This window comes from Anas platyrhynchos, chromosome 1 (assembly GCF_047663525.1).
Source record: "Anas platyrhynchos isolate ZD024472 breed Pekin duck chromosome 1, IASCAAS_PekinDuck_T2T, whole genome shotgun sequence".
In the NCBI taxonomy this organism is placed as follows: Eukaryota; Metazoa; Chordata; class Aves; order Anseriformes; family Anatidae; genus Anas; species Anas platyrhynchos.
The window spans coordinates 24,047,404-24,066,200 of NC_092587.1; the positions used below are offsets into that span (position 1 = coordinate 24,047,404).

General features: G+C 39.5%; 1 protein-coding gene across 4 annotated transcripts in view; it reads left to right on the plus strand.

The window, feature by feature from the left end:
- Positions 1 to 15,131, plus strand: part of AASS (aminoadipate-semialdehyde synthase) — a 30,559-nt gene extending 15,428 nt beyond the window's left edge. For 3 of the 4 annotated variants that reach the window (XM_027458001.3, XM_027458010.3, XM_038186589.2), the window contains 10 exons: positions 1,130 to 1,259; positions 2,230 to 2,340; positions 3,635 to 3,743; positions 4,169 to 4,309; positions 6,213 to 6,380; positions 7,966 to 8,061; positions 10,233 to 10,348; positions 10,514 to 10,602; positions 10,926 to 11,102; positions 12,639 to 15,131. In XM_027458001.3, the coding sequence (XP_027313802.2) occupies positions 1,130 to 1,259; positions 2,230 to 2,340; positions 3,635 to 3,743; positions 4,169 to 4,309; positions 6,213 to 6,380; positions 7,966 to 8,061; positions 10,233 to 10,348; positions 10,514 to 10,602; positions 10,926 to 11,102; positions 12,639 to 12,757 (1,256 nt within the window). In that variant the 3' untranslated portion in view covers positions 12,758 to 15,131. The remainder of the gene's footprint in view (positions 1 to 1,129; positions 1,260 to 2,229; positions 2,341 to 3,634; positions 3,744 to 4,168; positions 4,310 to 6,212; positions 6,381 to 7,965; positions 8,062 to 10,232; positions 10,349 to 10,513; positions 10,603 to 10,925; positions 11,103 to 12,638) is intronic. The other variant, XM_072033341.1, reaches the window with a different exon arrangement.
- Positions 15,132 to 18,797: the final 3,666 nt, after the last annotated feature.

Below are 18,797 nucleotides of genomic sequence, written 5' to 3' on the forward strand. Positions count from 1 at the left end.
CACCTGTTTCAAGGAATTTGATTAGTTTGTTTCACTTGTGGAAGTAAACCTTCAAGAAAAGGTGTTTTTGGGGAGGAGGTAATTGCTCTCCGTCCCTGCACTGCCCTTCCTAGTTGTACATTGCTTCTCCAGCAAATTGGTGAGCTCATGTATGCCTATAGAAATTTAATATAGCTAGGGCCTCGAAGTGAGTTTCTGGCATTCTAGTTTACAATCCTACACCTTTCTATGTCAAGCAGACCAGTAGATGACTTGTTTAGGTAAAAGGGTCTATCCCTAAGTAAAGGTTAAGGGCTGACATCCCTCCCAGATCAAAGCATGAAGATCAAGTCTGTTGTGTGATTGTCCACTGAATAAATAGGGAAAAGAAGAATTACTGCTTAATGAATGTGGGATGTCATTAAGTTCCTGTTTGTTACTACTCCTACTTTGGTTTTATCTCCGTTTTTTTCAAGTTCTTTTTTTGTATGTTCCTTTTGACTCCCACTCCCAACTATTTTTCCATTAATATTCTGGACATCTCCAGAGAAGTAGACACAGCTATTGAGAAGGCAGCAGCTAATCTGGATTAAAATAATAATTACCATGTGAGGTCTTGGAAAATCGAATAAAGATGATCAGCAGAAAAACATAGCAGCTCTACTATGCTCAACCAGAAGTACCACCAGCCCCTTCAGGCATACTTGTACTTTTTCGGAGAACCTACTTCTTCATCAGCATCAAAGCAGGATGATGACTTCTAGTTTTGCATAAATAATTTGTGTTGACCTAGTCTGCTGACAGGAGGAAGATTGCAGCTTAAACTTTGTTTTAAGTAAACCCATAATGGTGCTAATTGTGGGTGTTTGTTAGTAAAGAGCAGCCTGGGGCTCTTCTGAGAGTAAACGTTCTTAGGTTATTGTTCTTGAGTTATAGCAGCCATGGCTTGACACTGGAAATCGATTATAATATTGACTACTTCAGAGGAAGTAAAGTGCTTCATGCTTAATTTTTCTTCAACTGCTAGTGAGAAAGTATCTGTGCAACTGCTTCTCTTTGGAAAGAAGCAGGCATATGTACAGCAGTTATACCTGGGCACACTTTGGACTTGTTCATAATTAGGTAATGGTGTGTTTTATTTTTAAAACAGCATCTGTCATGGAGGAACAACTTGAACAACTGACAGAAAAATTCAGCAATGTCACTTCAGTTCATATGGATGTCCTTAAGCATGAGGAAAAGCTGTCCTCTTTGGTGAAGAAACACGACCTTGTGATCAGGTCAGAATTCTGAGTAAAACACGATAGGCTCAACTCAAAGTCATGCTGCTTCTTTCTCCTAGTTCACGGCCTAAATCAGCATTGTAACTGTGTAAATGACCTTATGTGACTGCCCTCAGTTTGCTAGACCTTTTGATGGAGCCTAGATGGCCACTTCTTTCTTAATGCCCGAGAACTGGGATCATATTTGTATATGTAAATAGTTGTAACTGGCCACTGCCTTCTTGTGTAGAGAGGTGTCAGGGATAGACTTTGAAAGGAACTTTGATTGCAGCTTCTCTTTTTAAGTGTTCACCAATTACTTGGATAACTTTAGTAAGAGGAGCCAGTTGTGTCTATCAGCTTATGTGTGCCTAGGATCAAGTTTGCATGTTTTCAGGAGGAGTAAAAATTCTGACATATTGGTGATTTCACCTGAATATCCAGTTAAGGAAGATGTCTTTCCAGTTATTGAAATGGGAGGAAATGACCTTACCATTTTGTCCGTTTTGCAATGGAAGTCATGAGTGTTGTTTCTTTTCTAGCTAGAACATGCTTTTTGCAAAGTGTATCAGCTGGATTGTTGTAATGAAAGGATTCTCAAGGATGGTTTTACAGTTCTGTATCTTCTAAACCTTCAGCATGCCTGTTTAGAAGATGGTATTGAAAAGAGGTCTATGTTTTTTTATTCTGTTTTCCCTCCAAGGAAAAATGACAGCAATGTTGTCTAAAGAATGACTCCCATATTGTTTTGTACCCTGTTCTGAGTGCATCTGACAGTGACTTCTGATAGGGTGGGTGACATTTCACTTGTGTAGGTATGAAGCAACCTGGAGCAAGGCAGATGTGATGGGTGCATGTAGTTGAGCTTTTCTGTAGGCACACAAAACCATCAGTGAGAGTCTTTTCAGTGACGGCATAAGTAACGGATTGGATTTGGCATAAGTAATGGATTGGATTTTGATGTTGTGTAATTCTCTTTCATTTGCAGTTTGCTGCCTTACTCAGCACATCCTTTGGTTGCTAAGAAATGTATTAACAACAAAGTGAACTTGGTAACAGCAAGCTACTTAACACCTGCTATGAAAGAACTCCAGAAGAGGTAGGTGTGAGAGTCTCTCTCTGGTATTGCTTCCTTCTTTGGTGCATATTTGGTGTGAACATTTTGTAGTGTTTTACATCTGCAACCTTTAATTAGTGTTTTCTGCATTCTGTCCCTTTCCCTTTTTTTAAACAAGGACCAGATACGTTTCCCCAAAGTTGCACACAGAGACAGTAACAGAACAGTGTGAAGGATGCATGCTGCAACCTGCTCAGGCTACTGCTCTGGCAACTGGAGTATACTGTTCTGCGTGCCCCAGCTTATTTCATGTTAATATGCCTTGTCTTCCCCCCTCAAACTTGTGTAGATATTTGAAGGAGAAGCTGGGCTGTCCTGTTCTACCAGTGGCAGAAAGCTTAATTGTCTTCGTCTTCCTCTTATGAAAACTCATTCTTGGCTTATTGTACATTAGTCTCAAACTGTTTACAATTCTAATTACTCTAATGTTTCTGTTGTCTACGTATTTTATATGATTTAAAATTGTTTTTGGCCTGTGGCTTCGTTTAGGTGATTCTCTGAGTCGCAGTACTGGAATCTCTGGAGTCAATTCAAGTGAGTGAGATAGGAATCTGACATGCAATGTCTCTGAAAATGATAAAATGGAGAAAGCTAGACAGGTAAAGAACCAGGGCTGCAGGAATGAGAGAGGCTTATGAACTTCTCATATTGCTGTGATGTCAAGAGTTCATACTGCTTTTGCCAAAATAAAAACTCCAAAAAAAACAAACCCCCAAACCAGAAGAATTCTCCTTCTCATTTGTCAATACGAAAAGTGTTTTTTATTAATAAACTTTTATTTTAAAATAAATCACCCTCGTTTGTGGTGATGTGAGCTGCTTTGGAAGCTAGGCAATTGTTTTTATTAAAAAAAATAAATAAATTGCTTACAGCTTGGGAAAAAAGACCTTTCAATCTCTCTCCTTCTGTAGGATCTGTTACGGGCCATTACAACCAACCTTGTTTTGTCTTCTACATTGATGCAGGAAGGCAGTAAAGCACTGTCCAGGAGAACATAGGATACAGTGTAGCTTGTAGAAATTTATTTTTTCACCAGCCCATAGATGTTGCATCAAAGTAAGAGAAATCAAGGCTATGGTGACTTTTAGCACAATTGTACCCTTGGGGTTTTAACATCTGTTTGTTTGTTTTTTTTTTTTTTTTCCACAAGCTGCAGAAAGAATGCAGAATTTACTGTGTTGGGGAAAGTTTGTTGGGCCTCCCTTGGACAGATTTCATGAACAAAAGGCCTCTAATAGTGAATATTCTGACGCTTCTTCTTTTCTGCTATTTTTAGTGTAGAAGCTGCTGGTATTACAGTTATCAGTGAAGTGGGCTTGGATCCTGGTCTTGACCATATGTTGGCAATGGAATGTATTGACAAGGCAAAAGAAGTTGGTGCCACGGTAAGGTTGTCAGGCTGCATGTGATTCTGCCAGGATTTTATTAGTAAAGCCATTCCTTTAACACCAGCCAGCTTTTGGGCATGTCACTGGTATGTGATGGGTTCAGGACACCTTATATTTTTTCTGATGCTGGGAATTTGGTGCCAGCTAAACCAATTGGTGAGAGTCTGTTACCTAAGATGGGCTTGCTCCAGTGTATGTTTTTGTTTCCTCTCCTTTATAAGCAGTGCCTGCATTGTGGCAGATTGATGCAGTTGTTCAGTGAAGTTCTTTGTTTCCCTCACTGCAGGTGATTTGGCCTGTTTGGGGGTAATGTCATCAAGAAGTTTAACAACTAGCAGGGATTCTGCAGGGTAGCTCTGTACTGTTTCCATCTTGCGTCTGTCATCCATTCATTGTTTCTTCCCTGTGGACAAATCTGACAGGTTGTATCCTACACTTCTTTCTGTGGTGGCCTACCAGCTCCAGAGCACTCTGACAATCCTCTGAGATACAAGTTCAGTTGGAGCCCACAAGGAGTCTTGCTGAATACAGTTCAGTCTGCTACGTATTTAAAAAATGGAGAGGTGAAGTAATCCTAGTATTTCCATTTAAATACCAAGAAGGTGATGTTGGGAACTGGGCTTTGTGCTGTTTGCTTTTAAGCCTAAGCACAGTGGTACCTTCTAGTATCATGGTGCCTGGCTGCTGGCGGCTTTTAATTCTTACTGTATGGAATCTGATGGCAAAGGAGAAACGTGCTGATGACTAAGGCGCCAACTTGAGGTTAATGTTCTGGGTTCAGCTTCCATCAGCTTGCATGTATTGCTTTTGCTGCTTAATTGCCCTATGTCTGTCTCTTTGAAACAAAAATGAATGTGTATCCTACTTGCTTTTCTTTCTAGTCACGTTTGCAAACCAAACAGCTTCATTTTGTACTTGCTTGGTGCTTAGCAGAATTCCCGAATTCTTTTCCTTTGGTGCAGTATGTAATGCTAACTGGCTTTTGTGGAAGCAAACAGGGCTTTCTAACAAGGTTTATATATAAGCTCTGGTCTGCTGTTTGTGCAGAAGATGGTGGAGTAGATCTAACCCAGCAAATGTCATTACCTCTGTTTTATGGGAGGATTGCAACTGATTTCTGCAAAGCTATTGCACACTATTGTCACATTTCTGCTTTCCACTCCTGTTTGTTTGATCAGTCCCACTTGCTCAGAGTAGTTACTGAGCAGGGACTCTTCAAATGTCAAGGAGACTGTTGTGTATAACCGCCCTAAAGTTTGGCTAATTACCTAAACCTTTCGATCTGCAAAACTGAGAAATCGTTTGAGATGCTTTGTCATGACATTTTGGTTCTCTAGTGTTCTTACTGCAGTAAGGAAAAAATAGAAATTCAGGACTTGTGCATTAGATCTTTTTAAGTAAAGCAGCAACACTTAGTTGTAAGTTTCAGATGAAAGAGTCTCTTGGAGAATGTGAAAATGTTTCTTCTTTAATTCTGACCTTGTTCACCTGTTGCTAGGAAAAATTAGATCATGCATGTGAGTGATTCATTATGAGAGCACTTATTGGTAAATTGTGCAATTTTTCCTCCTTGCCACGAAATCTATAGCCATCTCTGACTTGTGTAGGATTCTTCCACACAAGTGTCTTGCTTCACAAACACAGTAAGATCTTAGGGCATTGGTGTGAGTTGGTTGCTTTAGTCTTTGTGCTAGAAGGAAGCCTTGCCCCTTTGGTCAGAAACCACAAAATGAATTTGTATAGGTGCTGTACAGCAGATCTGTGCATCTGCTGCTTGCAGGAAGCAGAGTTCAAGGCTTTATTTGGTAGTGATAATGGAATTAGTCAACCTTATTTTTTGTTTCCTTCAACGTTGCATTCTCTCTGTGCTTTGTAACCCCAAGTGAAGATACACACGGGAAGCAATTTTTATTAGTATATAATCTGTGCTTTTTTTAAGATAAAAAAAAAAAACAACAAAAAACAAAACAAAAAAAAAACAGAAACATGATAATAGTAAATAACAAAACAAACAAAACCCACTACCATCCTCCACTTTACATTTACCTTTTCCTTTTTCTAAAAAAGGGAAGGAAAAAAATGGATCAAAAAGCAAGGAGCCTATGGGAAGAATCTCCCTGCATAATGGTGTAGTTTGGGGGGTTGCTCCAAAATTATAGTAGTGTAAGTGAAATGGGAATCTGCAACCTCAATATAGATGCCAAAGGAATTAAAATTACTAGGGTGTGTTAGAAGGATGTGGATTGTCTGAGTCCTTTGATTAGTAATGGCTGACATAGCGCATGCTCCTTGTTCACAGGATATGCTTAAATGGCTTGTGCAACTGCTTTACTTAGATTGAGCCTTTGTTTGCAGCAGAAACACTAAACGTAATCTTCCTACTTTGAGCACACTTCATCTTTTCTGTTGCAAAGTAAATCAAATTACTCCACCAAAATAATCTTGCTGTTCTTTTGCGGAATTCAGGTTATCAATATTCCTGCTGGAGGAGCGTTGCTTGATTCTGTTTCTCCGATGGATTTTTTCCCAGGATTAAATTTGGAAGGTTTCCCCAACAGAGACAGTACCAAATACGCTGAGCCGTATGGTATTCAGACAGCTCACACTTTGTTAAGAGGCACCTTAAGATACAAAGTAAGATTTTATTGTTCTGTTGTTGTTCTTATTTGCTTCAAGTGATTGAATTCTGTCACTTCAACAAAGCTCTGTATTTTGTGGATGTCTGTCTTCTGAGTTAAGGTTTTTGTCAAGGCTTAAATTGTTTTGTTTTGTACATGGCATGAGAAATGGCTTATCTTTTTCCCTTTTAATACCTCTGTTTCAACAGAACAGGATTTTTTCTTTATTTCTGAGAGGGAGGGAGGCTTGCTTAGTAAAAGAAGACTGAAGGCCAATGTTGAGATATAAGGGCTACAAATTGCAATAGCTCTCTCTTTGTCAGTCTAGATACAATCTCTTGATCAGAAGCTAGAAATATGCAGAAGGCATCTTATCTCCTCATGAAGTCTTAATATGACAGTATCTGCTCTTCCCTTTGGTGCCTGGTAAAACTTTCTTCTTCTGTATAATTGTTAGCACAAAGGAAAAAAGATGTCAGTGTGTCGTAAAAGAGGTGTTATCAGCTGTGCTGCAAGAAGGATGTTTCTATGGTTAGTGCTGTCTTCTTAATCACCGAAGGAGGTCAGTTGCCTTGGGTTGGGGTGATGTTGGTAGGGATGTGTGGAAGAGCACGGCATAGCCCTAGCCGTGTGGGATCCCTACTGGGATGTGGTGCTGAGCATGGCAGAAGTTAACGCTGGCCCTTCACACACTGCTCTGTCATAGAGCAGAAAGCGATCCACTGAATGCAGAGGCTGATGTCTCCTCGCAGTGCCTTTTAGAGATCAAGTTCAGATGGCTAATGGAGTAAATTTAAAAAGAGGTGTCACAGAGGGATCTGACTGCAAGGCCATCTGAGCTAATAACCTTGTGCTGGTGGAGGTGGCTCCTAATTATAATTAGCCCTCTCCAAGGGTGCTTTATTTCCAACATTGTTTTTTTTTTTTTTTTTTTAACAGTGTTTCTAGTCACTGGTACTTGAGTGTTTTCAGGTATCCAGCAGCTGTGTGGGAGTTGTCCTTGTTACTGTTAATGGGAAACAAACAAAAATGAGCAGAAGCCAGTTGAGACTTATTTTATTGTGCAGCCTATTGTCCTTTGCAGTTCCTTTTAAATGCCATTCCACTCCACTCATTGTCTCTCTATTATTCCTGAAGAAAGATGTAATCACACAGGGTTTTTAGCTTAAAAATTAGTTTATTTGATGTCAGTAGAATTAAACAATGTACAGCTGTGGTGAGCTGAATTCAGTCATGGGCTCTCTGTGGCCAGCTGACTGATACTGCCCTGTCTGTAATGATGTGCTGGCATTTGGACTAGTGCTGGCCAGTTTGGCCTTTCACTCTCATCAACCAATTCTACTTACCACAGAAATATTGATGGCAGAACAATACTAAATCACTAAAGATGATACTGGACAATTAGGGGGAGAGGTGGAGAGGTACTGAAGGTTCTGAGGTTGTTGTAACCCCATTGGCATCATGTTATTGTGGCTGCTTTCCCATGGGCATAATGCTTAACACAAGCATTGTTGCTTCCATAACTACATTTGAATCAAAGTAAATATTCACCTCAGTTTCAAGTGGTTACTATTTTTAACCATGTCATTCTTTTATTGCAGGGATACTCTAAAACTATGGGAGGCTTTGTGAAATTGGGATTAATTAACCCAGATCCTTATCCTTTGCTAAACTCAGATGCACCACGTCTAACCTGGGTGAGTTAGTTCAATTCTTCTGCCTACTTTTCTCTATTTTATTAACCTTTTTCCTTCTAGGATTGGGTGCCCATAGCAATGGGAATCTTGTATTGCATCCTGCTCTTCTCTGCTTTTTATTCTTAGTCACTAGGAAGATTTTCTTCAGCAGGAACACAGCACGATGCTGGAACAGGTTACCCAGGAAGGCTCTGGAGTCCCTGGCAGTGGCAGCTTTATGGGCTCAGCTAGACATGGCATGCTATGGCTGATATGAGTGCTAGCAGAAGTCCTGCTTCAAGCAGGGCATTGGGCTAGGTGACTGTCAGAAGTAGTCCCCTCCAGTGTTTCTCTGAATTGTCTTAAATTTTCTGCTAGTAAGACTCCAGCCCTCACTGCTAAGTTTGCAGTGTCTATATTGGTATTGGCCTGTGGTCTTCAGTGTAAAATTTTTTTTTAGAGCATTAAGAAGTAAGAATTTAAGCCTAAAGGAGTATATGAAAATCTTTTTGTCTGTTAAAACTCTATACAGAGTTGTGTGGTTTTGTGCTTCTATACAGAGGCTTGTGTTTTTTTTTGTTGTCTTCTGTTAACTTGCTTTTCTGTCTATCTTACTGATGTCTCCATTCACTTTAACTCATCAATTTTGCAAAATCTTTGCTGTTTCTTTCTCAGACATATTTTTCAATGATTTTACAAAGGCACATCTGGGGATATATATAGGTCAAGGAAAAATTTGACACTATAATGAAATATCAGATGTACCAGCTAAGGAACTTTTCCAAGGTGTGCTTTCCGGTTCTTAGGGTTACCTGTAAGGGACGCTTTGATGGAGATGCTCTTAGTGCATTAAGTGCAGTTAGAGGATAAAACTGACTTAAGCTTTTTCAATAGTACTGGCATTGGTTGCTTCCTTTGCCATCAGAAGGCATTTATATGTGGGAAGTAGTTTTACTCATTTTCCATGGCAGTGGAAAGTACAGTAACTTTGAAATCTGATTTGCTTTTGTTTCGTGAGAGCTGAATACATCTAGGGTTTTGTAACATACGGATTTCTAAAAGAATTTAATTTGACCAGAGAGTATAGTTAGTAGAAAAGAATGATAAAAGGAGGCAGCCAAGGTATGACTCTTATGATATGCTGCTGTTGCACTTGACAGTCCATGTGTTGGTTCTCTGTGGGCAAAGCAGGGAATTTCCTATCTCAGTATGGTGTAGAGTGAGCTATATTTACAGAGAGCTTATTACTTGTCAGGTCTGCTTGTATGTTGTGAAATTTTTCTTGTTTTGCAAACCCCTGAGACAATAACTTTATTACCCAGATGAACAAAATTCAGATTTGTCTCCTGTGTCCTTTGTGCTTTTATCCGCGTTAATCTGGAAAAATGCACCAGGCTTACGCTGTGTGAAAGGAGAGCACAGTATTTTTCTGATGATGCTGTTATTTCAAGTAATGAATGTCTTGAATATTCTCAAAACCAAAGAACTAACAAGGTGAAAAGGCTGAGTCTGACTATAATAGAGCACTGCTCATCTTCCCAAACTCCAGAGTGTTTTTTAGGCTGCAATTTCAGCAGTATGTTCATTTCAGCGATTGGAAAACAGTCCATCAGCAATGGGCTAGATGTGACTTATTTTTTGAGATGATTTTTGTCCACTTTCAGTTGTAGGGTCGGTATCTTCAAGCTTTCTTTGCAAGGATGGCTAGAATTTCTAATCCTCCTATCCTTCAGTCTCATTGAAAACTCTGTCTCAGCAATGTAGTTACATCTTAGTACTTTTATCTTGAAATGGACATTTACCGTTTACAGACCAGCTGATAGAGATCCTTAAGTTCCCGACTTACTAGCTGTCTCAAGGTGGCTTCCCTTTCACCTAAATATCTTCACAGTGTTTATGCAGATTTCTACATTCTTTCTTCACTGCTGGAGAAAGGGATAAGACAAGAGATAGACAAGGTAGCGGGAAACAGCTGAGTGGTGGGATACAAACTGTTGTAGGAAAAAACAACCCCTATTTTCATTTGCTGTGATTAAAAAAATCTCAAACTATCGCGTTTCCCCTATTTGTACAATCTGTCTTTTCAGATGTCCTGGGTATTAACTGAGCTTAGGTTCTGGAAACCTTGACTGGAAAGCAGTGGGAACAGATATCAGGCCTTCAGGAACTTTTTCTTTTTTCTTTTAATACAGAAACAACTCATGTGCAAACTGGTTGGAATTCAGCCTCCTGTTGAATACTCTGTTCTCAGAGAAGCTGTGTTTAACAAACTGGAAAGAGACAAAAGTCAGCTTGAGGCTGTGGAATGGTATGTTTCAGCGCTTTCATTATTTTTATTTTTTAAGTAAAAAGTTCTACCAATTTTGGTCCATGTTGAGACTGTTAAATTGATATGCTGAGCAACCTGGAAATTACAAAACAGACTGTTAAATTGTTATGCAATGGCATCACTCTATTTTACTGCTTCTGGCAGGCTAGGATTACTGGGAGATGAACCTGTTCCAACAGCAGATTCCATTGTGGGGGCTCTTGCAAAGCACATGGAGATGAATCTGCCTTTTGGTATGTGAGAAATCTTCTTCGTGGTTATGACTGGAACAAGTCAGTATCTCTTATCAGCATTAATTATTAATTCTTATTAAGGTTTCTTAATGTCTTGAAATAAAAAATGTAACAGGGAATGAAGAGAGTAACTGGGGGAGTAGGGAACATTATGTCTTAATAAAAACATTACATCTTTCTGTCCTCCTTTATAGCCCATATCCTAAGTGTAATTCACTTCCCTAATGTAAATGATATGTATGCATAGTGCCTTGCTTGTCAGGAAACTCATCATGTTATGACTGGGAGACAGTTAATGAATAGTTCGTGTGCTTTTCTCTTAGGAACCGGAGAGAGAGATATGATTGTTATGAGAAATGAAATAGGTCTCAGGCATCCTTCTGGTCATTTGGAAGACAAATTTATTGATCTGGTTGTCTATGGTGATAACAAAGGATATTCTGCCATGGCTAAAACTGTAGGATACCCCACAGCTATTGCTGCTAAAATGGTTCTAGATGGTAAGTGACAGATCAGCCTTCAGTGTATGTATTTCAACCTCTGTATCTCTCTGCCTATAGAAAGCAGTATGTGTAGTGTTCCTCAAGTATATATGTGTATTATTATTATTTTTAACTTACCAAACTTCTCGTCTACTTTAGAGGAGTGTTTAATCTGCATGTTTGGATCTTCCGATGGCACTTCTTAATTTACTTCTAAATCTGTAGAGATGTTTATTCATTTACGCTTCAGTGTTTCACTGGTGTAAAGAAGACCTTTGTGATAAAAATTATTTGTTTCCTTTGGAGACTGTGCCACAGTGAAACAGGCTAAAATATACTTGTGTTAAGCAAACTAGCAACTTCCACTGCTACGTTACAGATTGACTAAATTTGAGGTTTGGGGCATATTACCTGATCATGGCATGTGCTTTTATATAAACAGCCACACTCTGCCTAGTCATCACCATGTAAACATGAAATGGTGTCATTTTTTTCCCCCTTGCTTGTTCTTAATCTTTGGATCTCTGCTCCCCTCCTGGCTAGCTGAAATGAACAAAAACTTTTTTTTTTTCATCAGGACTTCAAAAGTTCATCTGAACTTTTTACCTAGCCAATTTCACAGCTGTAAGAATCAAGTTCAATCTGTGTGTGATACTGTTTTCAAATGTTTTTTTTTTTTTTTTATTATTTTTGATTCAGTACTCGTGCAGTTAGAGAACCTAACACCAGTCACTAAAATTGCAGATATACGTAAAAATTATGTAATTGCAATTTGATTTTGAACTCGTGAGTTGACTTTGGCTGGCTGGCAGACACCCACCCAGGCACTCTGTTAATCACCCTTCTCAATAGGGTTGGGAGAGAAAATGCAGTGAAAAAGCTTGTAGGTAGAGATGAACACAGGGAGGTCACCTACCAGTTACCATCACAGGTAAAACACGTTGGATTTGGAGAAAATTAGTTTATTTCCAGATAAAATAGTTTTGGACAATGAGATACAAAGACAAATTATAACGACACCTTCTCCCCTTCCTCTTTTTTTTCTAGGCTGAACTTCACATCTCTGTGCCCAACTCCTCAACTCCTTTCCTTGGCCCTGAGTGGTGCAGGGGAATGGGTTGCGGTTGGTCCGTAACAGTTTGTCCCTGTTGCTTCTACCTCCACTGACTTATCCACTGCTCCTGTGTGGGCTCTCCTCAGGCTGTACTGGGAGGCTCTGCTGCATCACCTGGAGCACCTCCTCCTCTCCCTCCCCCTCTTTCTCCGATGTTGTTGCTCACAGAGTTTTTTCTCGTACTTTGCTCTTCACTCTCCACTGCCATGCAGCATTTTGAATCTTTCTCAAATATGTTCCCCCAAGGTGCTCCATTTTGGGTGCTGGGCACAGCCGTGCCCCATGTTGGGCCCATTGGAGCTGGCTGGAACTGGCTGTGTCCAGCATGGGGCAACCCTGGCCTCACCTCACAGAGGAGCCAGTCAGTCCCACTGCCAGCACCTGGGCATGGACACGCAACTTTAACACATAACACTATTTTTTTTTCTCCTTTATTTCAGGTGAAATAGACGTCAAAGGCATGGTTATACCATTGACGAAGAACATTTATGGACCAATACTTGAACGTGTTAGGGCAGAAGGTATTGTGTACAGTACTCATAGTGTTATCAGACAGTAACTGGAAGCAATGGTTTGAATCTGGTTTTGGCTTTGTTTGCTTTCCCACCACAACGTGAAGAATCTAAATTCGGACCAGTTAAAGACAGTATCTGGTATTTCAGACCCAAATGGTGCCTTCCATAAAATCAGTTGCCTGACTTTGATGTAGAAACTTTAGATGCCCAGATGCATGTGTTAGTGTTTTCCTTTCAAAGCTGTAACACTTTCATGCACGCTTCAGCATCAATGAAATCTTTCCTTTTATCTTTCCTAAATATCTTTTTTTTTTTTTAATAGAATTTATCTCCTAACTGTATAGGGTTATTATTGAGTCAAAACTCAGCTGAAAGGAAAATCCACAAGTGGCTTTTGTGAAAGAAAAGTCTGCTTAATGAGTTCCCTTTATTAAGTTTGAGTTTATTTTATTTTTTTATGTGCTGTAAACAATTCAGTAGAGATAGAAGTTATACTCAAATTTTAAGTCTTCTCCTGTTCCCTTTGACAGTATTTGTGAACATTTTCACATTAACAATACGCAAGAAATAGTTTAAAAGTTCTGCACTACTAGCAAATAAAATCCTGTTAAATCTTGAAGATATCCAGCTGTTTGAACCTAGATCTTAATATTTGTGAAATCCATCTCTTACAAATGTAAACTTAACTCCCTCTGTCCACCAAATTAATTTTAAAACAATTTACCCTTCATTCCCTTTCCTGTTACAGAGCGGAAGCTGTTTGTGATATGTCGAAATAACTGTTACGTGCTGTTTTTGCTGTTAGGAGAGCACATTAGCATTTAGCACTGCAGCTAGGAAGGGTATTCTTAAATACACCACAGTTAATGTGTTCACAAGCTGCTCTAAATGACATGTTTACTCTTTCCACTTATCCCACGTGCCTCGTCCAGGTTAAGTACTGTTACAAAGGGAATGGTCTGTCTAATACAAGCAGCTTTGAAATGCAGTAGGCTTAGAGGCTCAAATCATTACTTTTCTGAGTTAGCTTCTGTCCTTTTGCTATCATGCTTTTGAATTGTTGCTTTGGGAGCCTATCCATACTACTCGATTCATTGCCACTTCACACTGATGAGGGTTTACCAGTGCACCAGCTTATCTGAGGCTGAGTGTTGTGCTGCACAGCCGTGCCAGCTCAGTTCTAGCAGCAGTGTCACTGCACCAGCCCAGAACTGAACTTCAGTCTGAGTTCAGCTTCTCTCTAACTAAACAGCAGCTGCTTCCTTCCCGTTCAGGGCTGTTTCTGTACTTTAGCTCAGGGATTTCTGCACCACCTTGCAATGCAAGTATGGGTTAGACTTCTACCAGTTAGGTCTGTGCAAAGCTGTGTGCAGATGCCAGCTGCAGCTGTATCTGTGCAGCTGTCTGGAACTCCCCTTCTCTAAAGCTGAATACTGATTCTGGAGCTGTCTGTCACCTTTGACTTTGCTCACAAATGCACTTTGCTGATGAACGCACAGTCTTTTATCTCCTGAGCATCATAGTTCTATTACCATGGTCCTGAGGGGCTAGAGTTCCCAGTGTTGCTCTGTCTGGTAGGAAAAACATGGTATAATAAAGTATAGCTGAAGTTTTAATCTCCAAGACTTGCTACTCAAGATTTGGAATTTCTTTTTGCATATTTGGTGAAATAGCACCAGCAACAAAGAGGAAGGTGAAAGGAGCCAAAGAGAGAAAGAATAATGAAGGACATAATTATAGTAATGTTGTCAAAGAGGAGGGCTTTTTACATTGAATCAGTGAATGCCTTTGTGCTGTTGAATTTGGAGTCTGTTACATTGCCATGCATTTTCTGAGTATTGGATAAAATCGTGGCTCCATTGAGTTGCTGGACTTAATGTTCTGATCACTGTTGCTGCCTCTGTCCCCCAGGCAGATTAGAGGCCTAAATCTAAGGTTTAAAATTAAATTTGTATTTGCTGGTCTCTTCCGTTCTGATGCTGGGTGAGACCATGATTTCACTTGAGAATTCTCTTTTTCTCTTTTATGCCACAAATACACAACCATGGAGTTATGACTCTCTATATATACACCTTGGTTTCTCTCTATATATACCTTGTTGTTTTTTTTATTTTTTGGCCCAAAAATATAATATTTAAAGAAAATTGGATTTATTTTTTAATGTCTGAAATGACTTTGGAACATAAAAGGAATGAGCACTACAATGTGTTTTCTTCAAGAAACACTGTTACTATTGTTGAAAAATTTTGTATCAGAATGTTATTTCCCAGTGCAATGCTTTTTGTTTTCTGAGTTAGGCTTAAATGTATTGTTCAGCTTTTGTATGAAGATTAGACTTCTTGGTCCTCTTTGCATCATGTTGGAAAGATAATTGTATCTTATACATAAGATTGCCTGAAAAATAAATCCAGAAACCTACGTGTCATTGTCATGTCATCTTTACTGTCTGATGAGATGTAAATGAATGGGATTTGTTTATTACATAGGTGGTGTGTCAACACATGTACTTCCCGATGTACGTCAAATACCTTTTCATACTTCTTACCAGATTCACAAGAGAAGACTCTTCAATGATTGTTTAAGTATCCATATTTAACACTACAGCTATTACTGTATCATGACATCTTCAGCTATAGTCTTAAGATACACAAATGGTTTTAGCACGTCTTGTAGCTGTCCTTGTGCCTAAGCACTTTAGTGGAAAGCTACAGAACAATAGGTGTATAATGTCTTCCTGTGCCCCAGAAAGCAATGAAAGCTTGGTCTCTCACTACCCATCTCAGCTTGAGGGCATTTCTTTCCAAATAAGCAGCTGAATACGTGGTTTGGTTTCTGTTATCGCTGCCTGGGCTCTTAAGCTGCTTGTTCACATCAGGCTGCAAAGAACAGATTGTTTGTCACCATGCCTCTCAGTTTTTCATTTTGGAATTTGTTTTAGTGCCAGCTCTCTGTGACAGATAGGATCCCACTTTCTGAGACAGGTGCACAAGACAGGTCATGCACAGCCTCTCTCTCCTTTGCCTTGGTGTTTGACTCTCAGCCTCAGATATTCCTATAGACCACTGGGGCACAAATGTATGCCTGCCAGACAAATGACATAAACCTATAGTGGAACAGCTGTTGAAGGAGGGAAAAAATCTGGGGTAAACTGGTTGTGACAAGGGTGGAGAAATAATAAGAGGAGGGGAGAAAAAAAATATCTTTGAGTTTCCAGAAGAATTTATGAAAGCAGATCAGACCATCTCGAATGCACTGTGACCAGTTACAGGGTTATGGGATCTGACTTCCCTGATACAGAGGAATGAACTGAATAAGGCAAAGAGGCTTTTTTGTTGTTGTTGTTGTTGGTCTCAGAAAGTATTGTGGCAAAATGTCCCAAGAGAGGGCATTCTATTCCTCCTTGTGCATTTGAAAGTGTTTAACACACCAAAGCATAAACCTGTGAAACAGAAATGGATGGTCAGACCTTAGCCTTGCTACAGGGAAGTAGACAAACTAAGCCTGCAAGCTTTTCCTTGTGCCATCTGCTCCATTTTTCCTCCCCTCTCACATTCTTAATGTTAAGTATACTTTTCTAGCCTGGACATCAGTTGGCCTTCCCTTTCCTTTGTTTGAAAAACCGAAAGAAAAACACTCTAGTGGGCTGAGTGTTTGGGTGGCAGCAGCCAAGTGGAAGTGGAGGTGCTCTGACCAATGCTGGAGGGAGGGAGATGTGCTGGGCTGGATTGCACCCACAGTTGGAGCAACACTGCTAGAAAACATGTTCCAGATGCTTCATCCCCTTCACCGCTACAGCATGTAAAATTCATGTGGTACTTCCTGGCATGTCACCAATGAACTATTGTCTCATACACTAGAGAAAAGGAAACTCAAATAGCTGCTGTGCAGCATTAAGTGCTCAGGCTGCAGCACTCTGATCTCCAAAATGCCTGCTTGCAACTTGATGGCTGGAGGGACAGCTCTAGGAAAGTCTTCCCATGGCCTGAGGATCCAGCATGGACCATGGCCACTGGTGGTGGAACCTGCAACTCACTGGGTTTTGCCTTGATGGATCTCTAGAGCAGGGTGGGGCGCTCCATTTGGAAGGTCACCAAAGCTGAGCGTCCCGTGTTGACACATCTGCACAGCATCAAACCTCAAGTTCTGGCACCAGCGCCAGGGGACTGGGACATCTCAGGCTTCCTGTATTATCTGGGTATCTGTTTTAACATCAAAGTGGCAACAAAACTCCTCCCCACCCCTGCTTCACTTACACTTCAGATGCACTAGAAAGAGAAATGAGTTTAAACTTGTTAAACTCATCTTGGTGTAAGCATTTACCAAAGAAAATTTCAGCCCATCTGATATTTTATACGTTATCCTAGGGTGTCACAATGAACAGACAAAGCATTGTTATAAAACAGGTAGCTAGCTTAGTCAACTGGTTTTCAAAGTCCTTACCAAGGTCTTTAACTAATGCGCTATTGTGCTGGTAGCCATGAATTCTACTCATCATTTGTTGATGACTTTTATAACGCTTTTCTGTAGGTGTTAAATCACAACACTATGATCTGGAAAAGTTGGTGATGATAGCAAATTAGTGTTTTTTTAACTCTCAAAGTTTCCTAAGCATACATGATGGTTGTAACTTTGTTAAAAAAATCTTAAGTGGACATGTTTATTAATATCCTACTTCTTGCAGGAGATACATAACATCTTTTCCACACTTGACCCAGTTTGTAAAGGCAGGCTATACGTCTTCTGAGTCTGCAGCTTGGATTACAAGAAAAAATAATTAGAATATGGCCTTTGTCTGAGATAGGAACTGACACGCATTTATTAAAACCTGTAATCCATCACAGTTGAAGATTATAGAAGATTTTTTTTTATGATTCTTATTTTTTTTTCTAGATCAGAACCAATATGTATGAGTAAAGAGATTATCCTAAGCACTTATGTTTTAAATAACTTGTCAGCATGCTAAGATGATGAATGTGATTACAAACATCTCTGGAAGAAACCTCGAACAACAGCTGATTCCTTGGATTATCATTTTAAAATGTCTGCAAAACAGTTTAGGTTGAAAGGAACAGTTATATCAAGATGGGATTTTAGAAAGGAGGATTCCTTTTTTCCTTTTGGTCCATACAGGCTTGAAAACTGTAGTAGAATTTATTGGCCTAAAAACTACTTTGTATTTACAACTATATGCAATTGCAAACACATTAATAGAAGATATCAAAAGTAAAAGCACAAAGTTATGTAAGGCTGCAAGCCAGATTTCCTTAAGAAAAGGCTGGAGGAGTAGCAGACAAGCATTACAGTCTCTTACGATGTGTGCTAATATGGTGAAGAGCAGAAGTATAAGGTAAGAAGATTATGGAATAAGGTTTGGAAATGACCATAAGATCACAATTAACCTCTTTTGTACATGTATGCCTGGAGATTAAGAGAGGAAAAATTGTGTCTGAGTGCATCCTATGTTTCTGGGATGAGAGGGGGGAATTACATAATAGAGCTGTCCTCATTAACCTAGATGTGCACGTTCAGGGTTTCAGTCAACCTAAGTACTTTAGAGGAAGTAGTAAGCAACCATCAGGCCACCTGGAAAAAGAGTATATTGCCTTTCTTTAAGTGAAAATGTTACACACTTTTATGTCTACTACACACACACACACACACACACACACATATATATATACATGTATACTTTGTGCCTGAATGCTGTGAAGAATGCAATTGAGATGTATATATTTTGGGACAAGGAGCAGATTCTATATGTTTGTAACTCTTATCACTCGCAAAACAACACAAATATAATAATAATAATAACAAAAACCTAAGATCCTATTTTTCAAAGTGTTTAACTTGTCTAGGGATACATTGTAAATTATCTTGCACATAGAAACCAAACCTCCCTCCCATTCTACCTGGATTTCAACATTAGCAATGATGGAAGCATGACAAGGGCCACAGAAAAAACAAACAAACAAACAAACAAACAAACAAAAATGTAAAACTTGAAGGCAAATATCTTGGCTCAGCAAAACACATCCCCTCATTTCTGAATGAATCAATCAATTTGCTATGGTTTTGAACGACAGA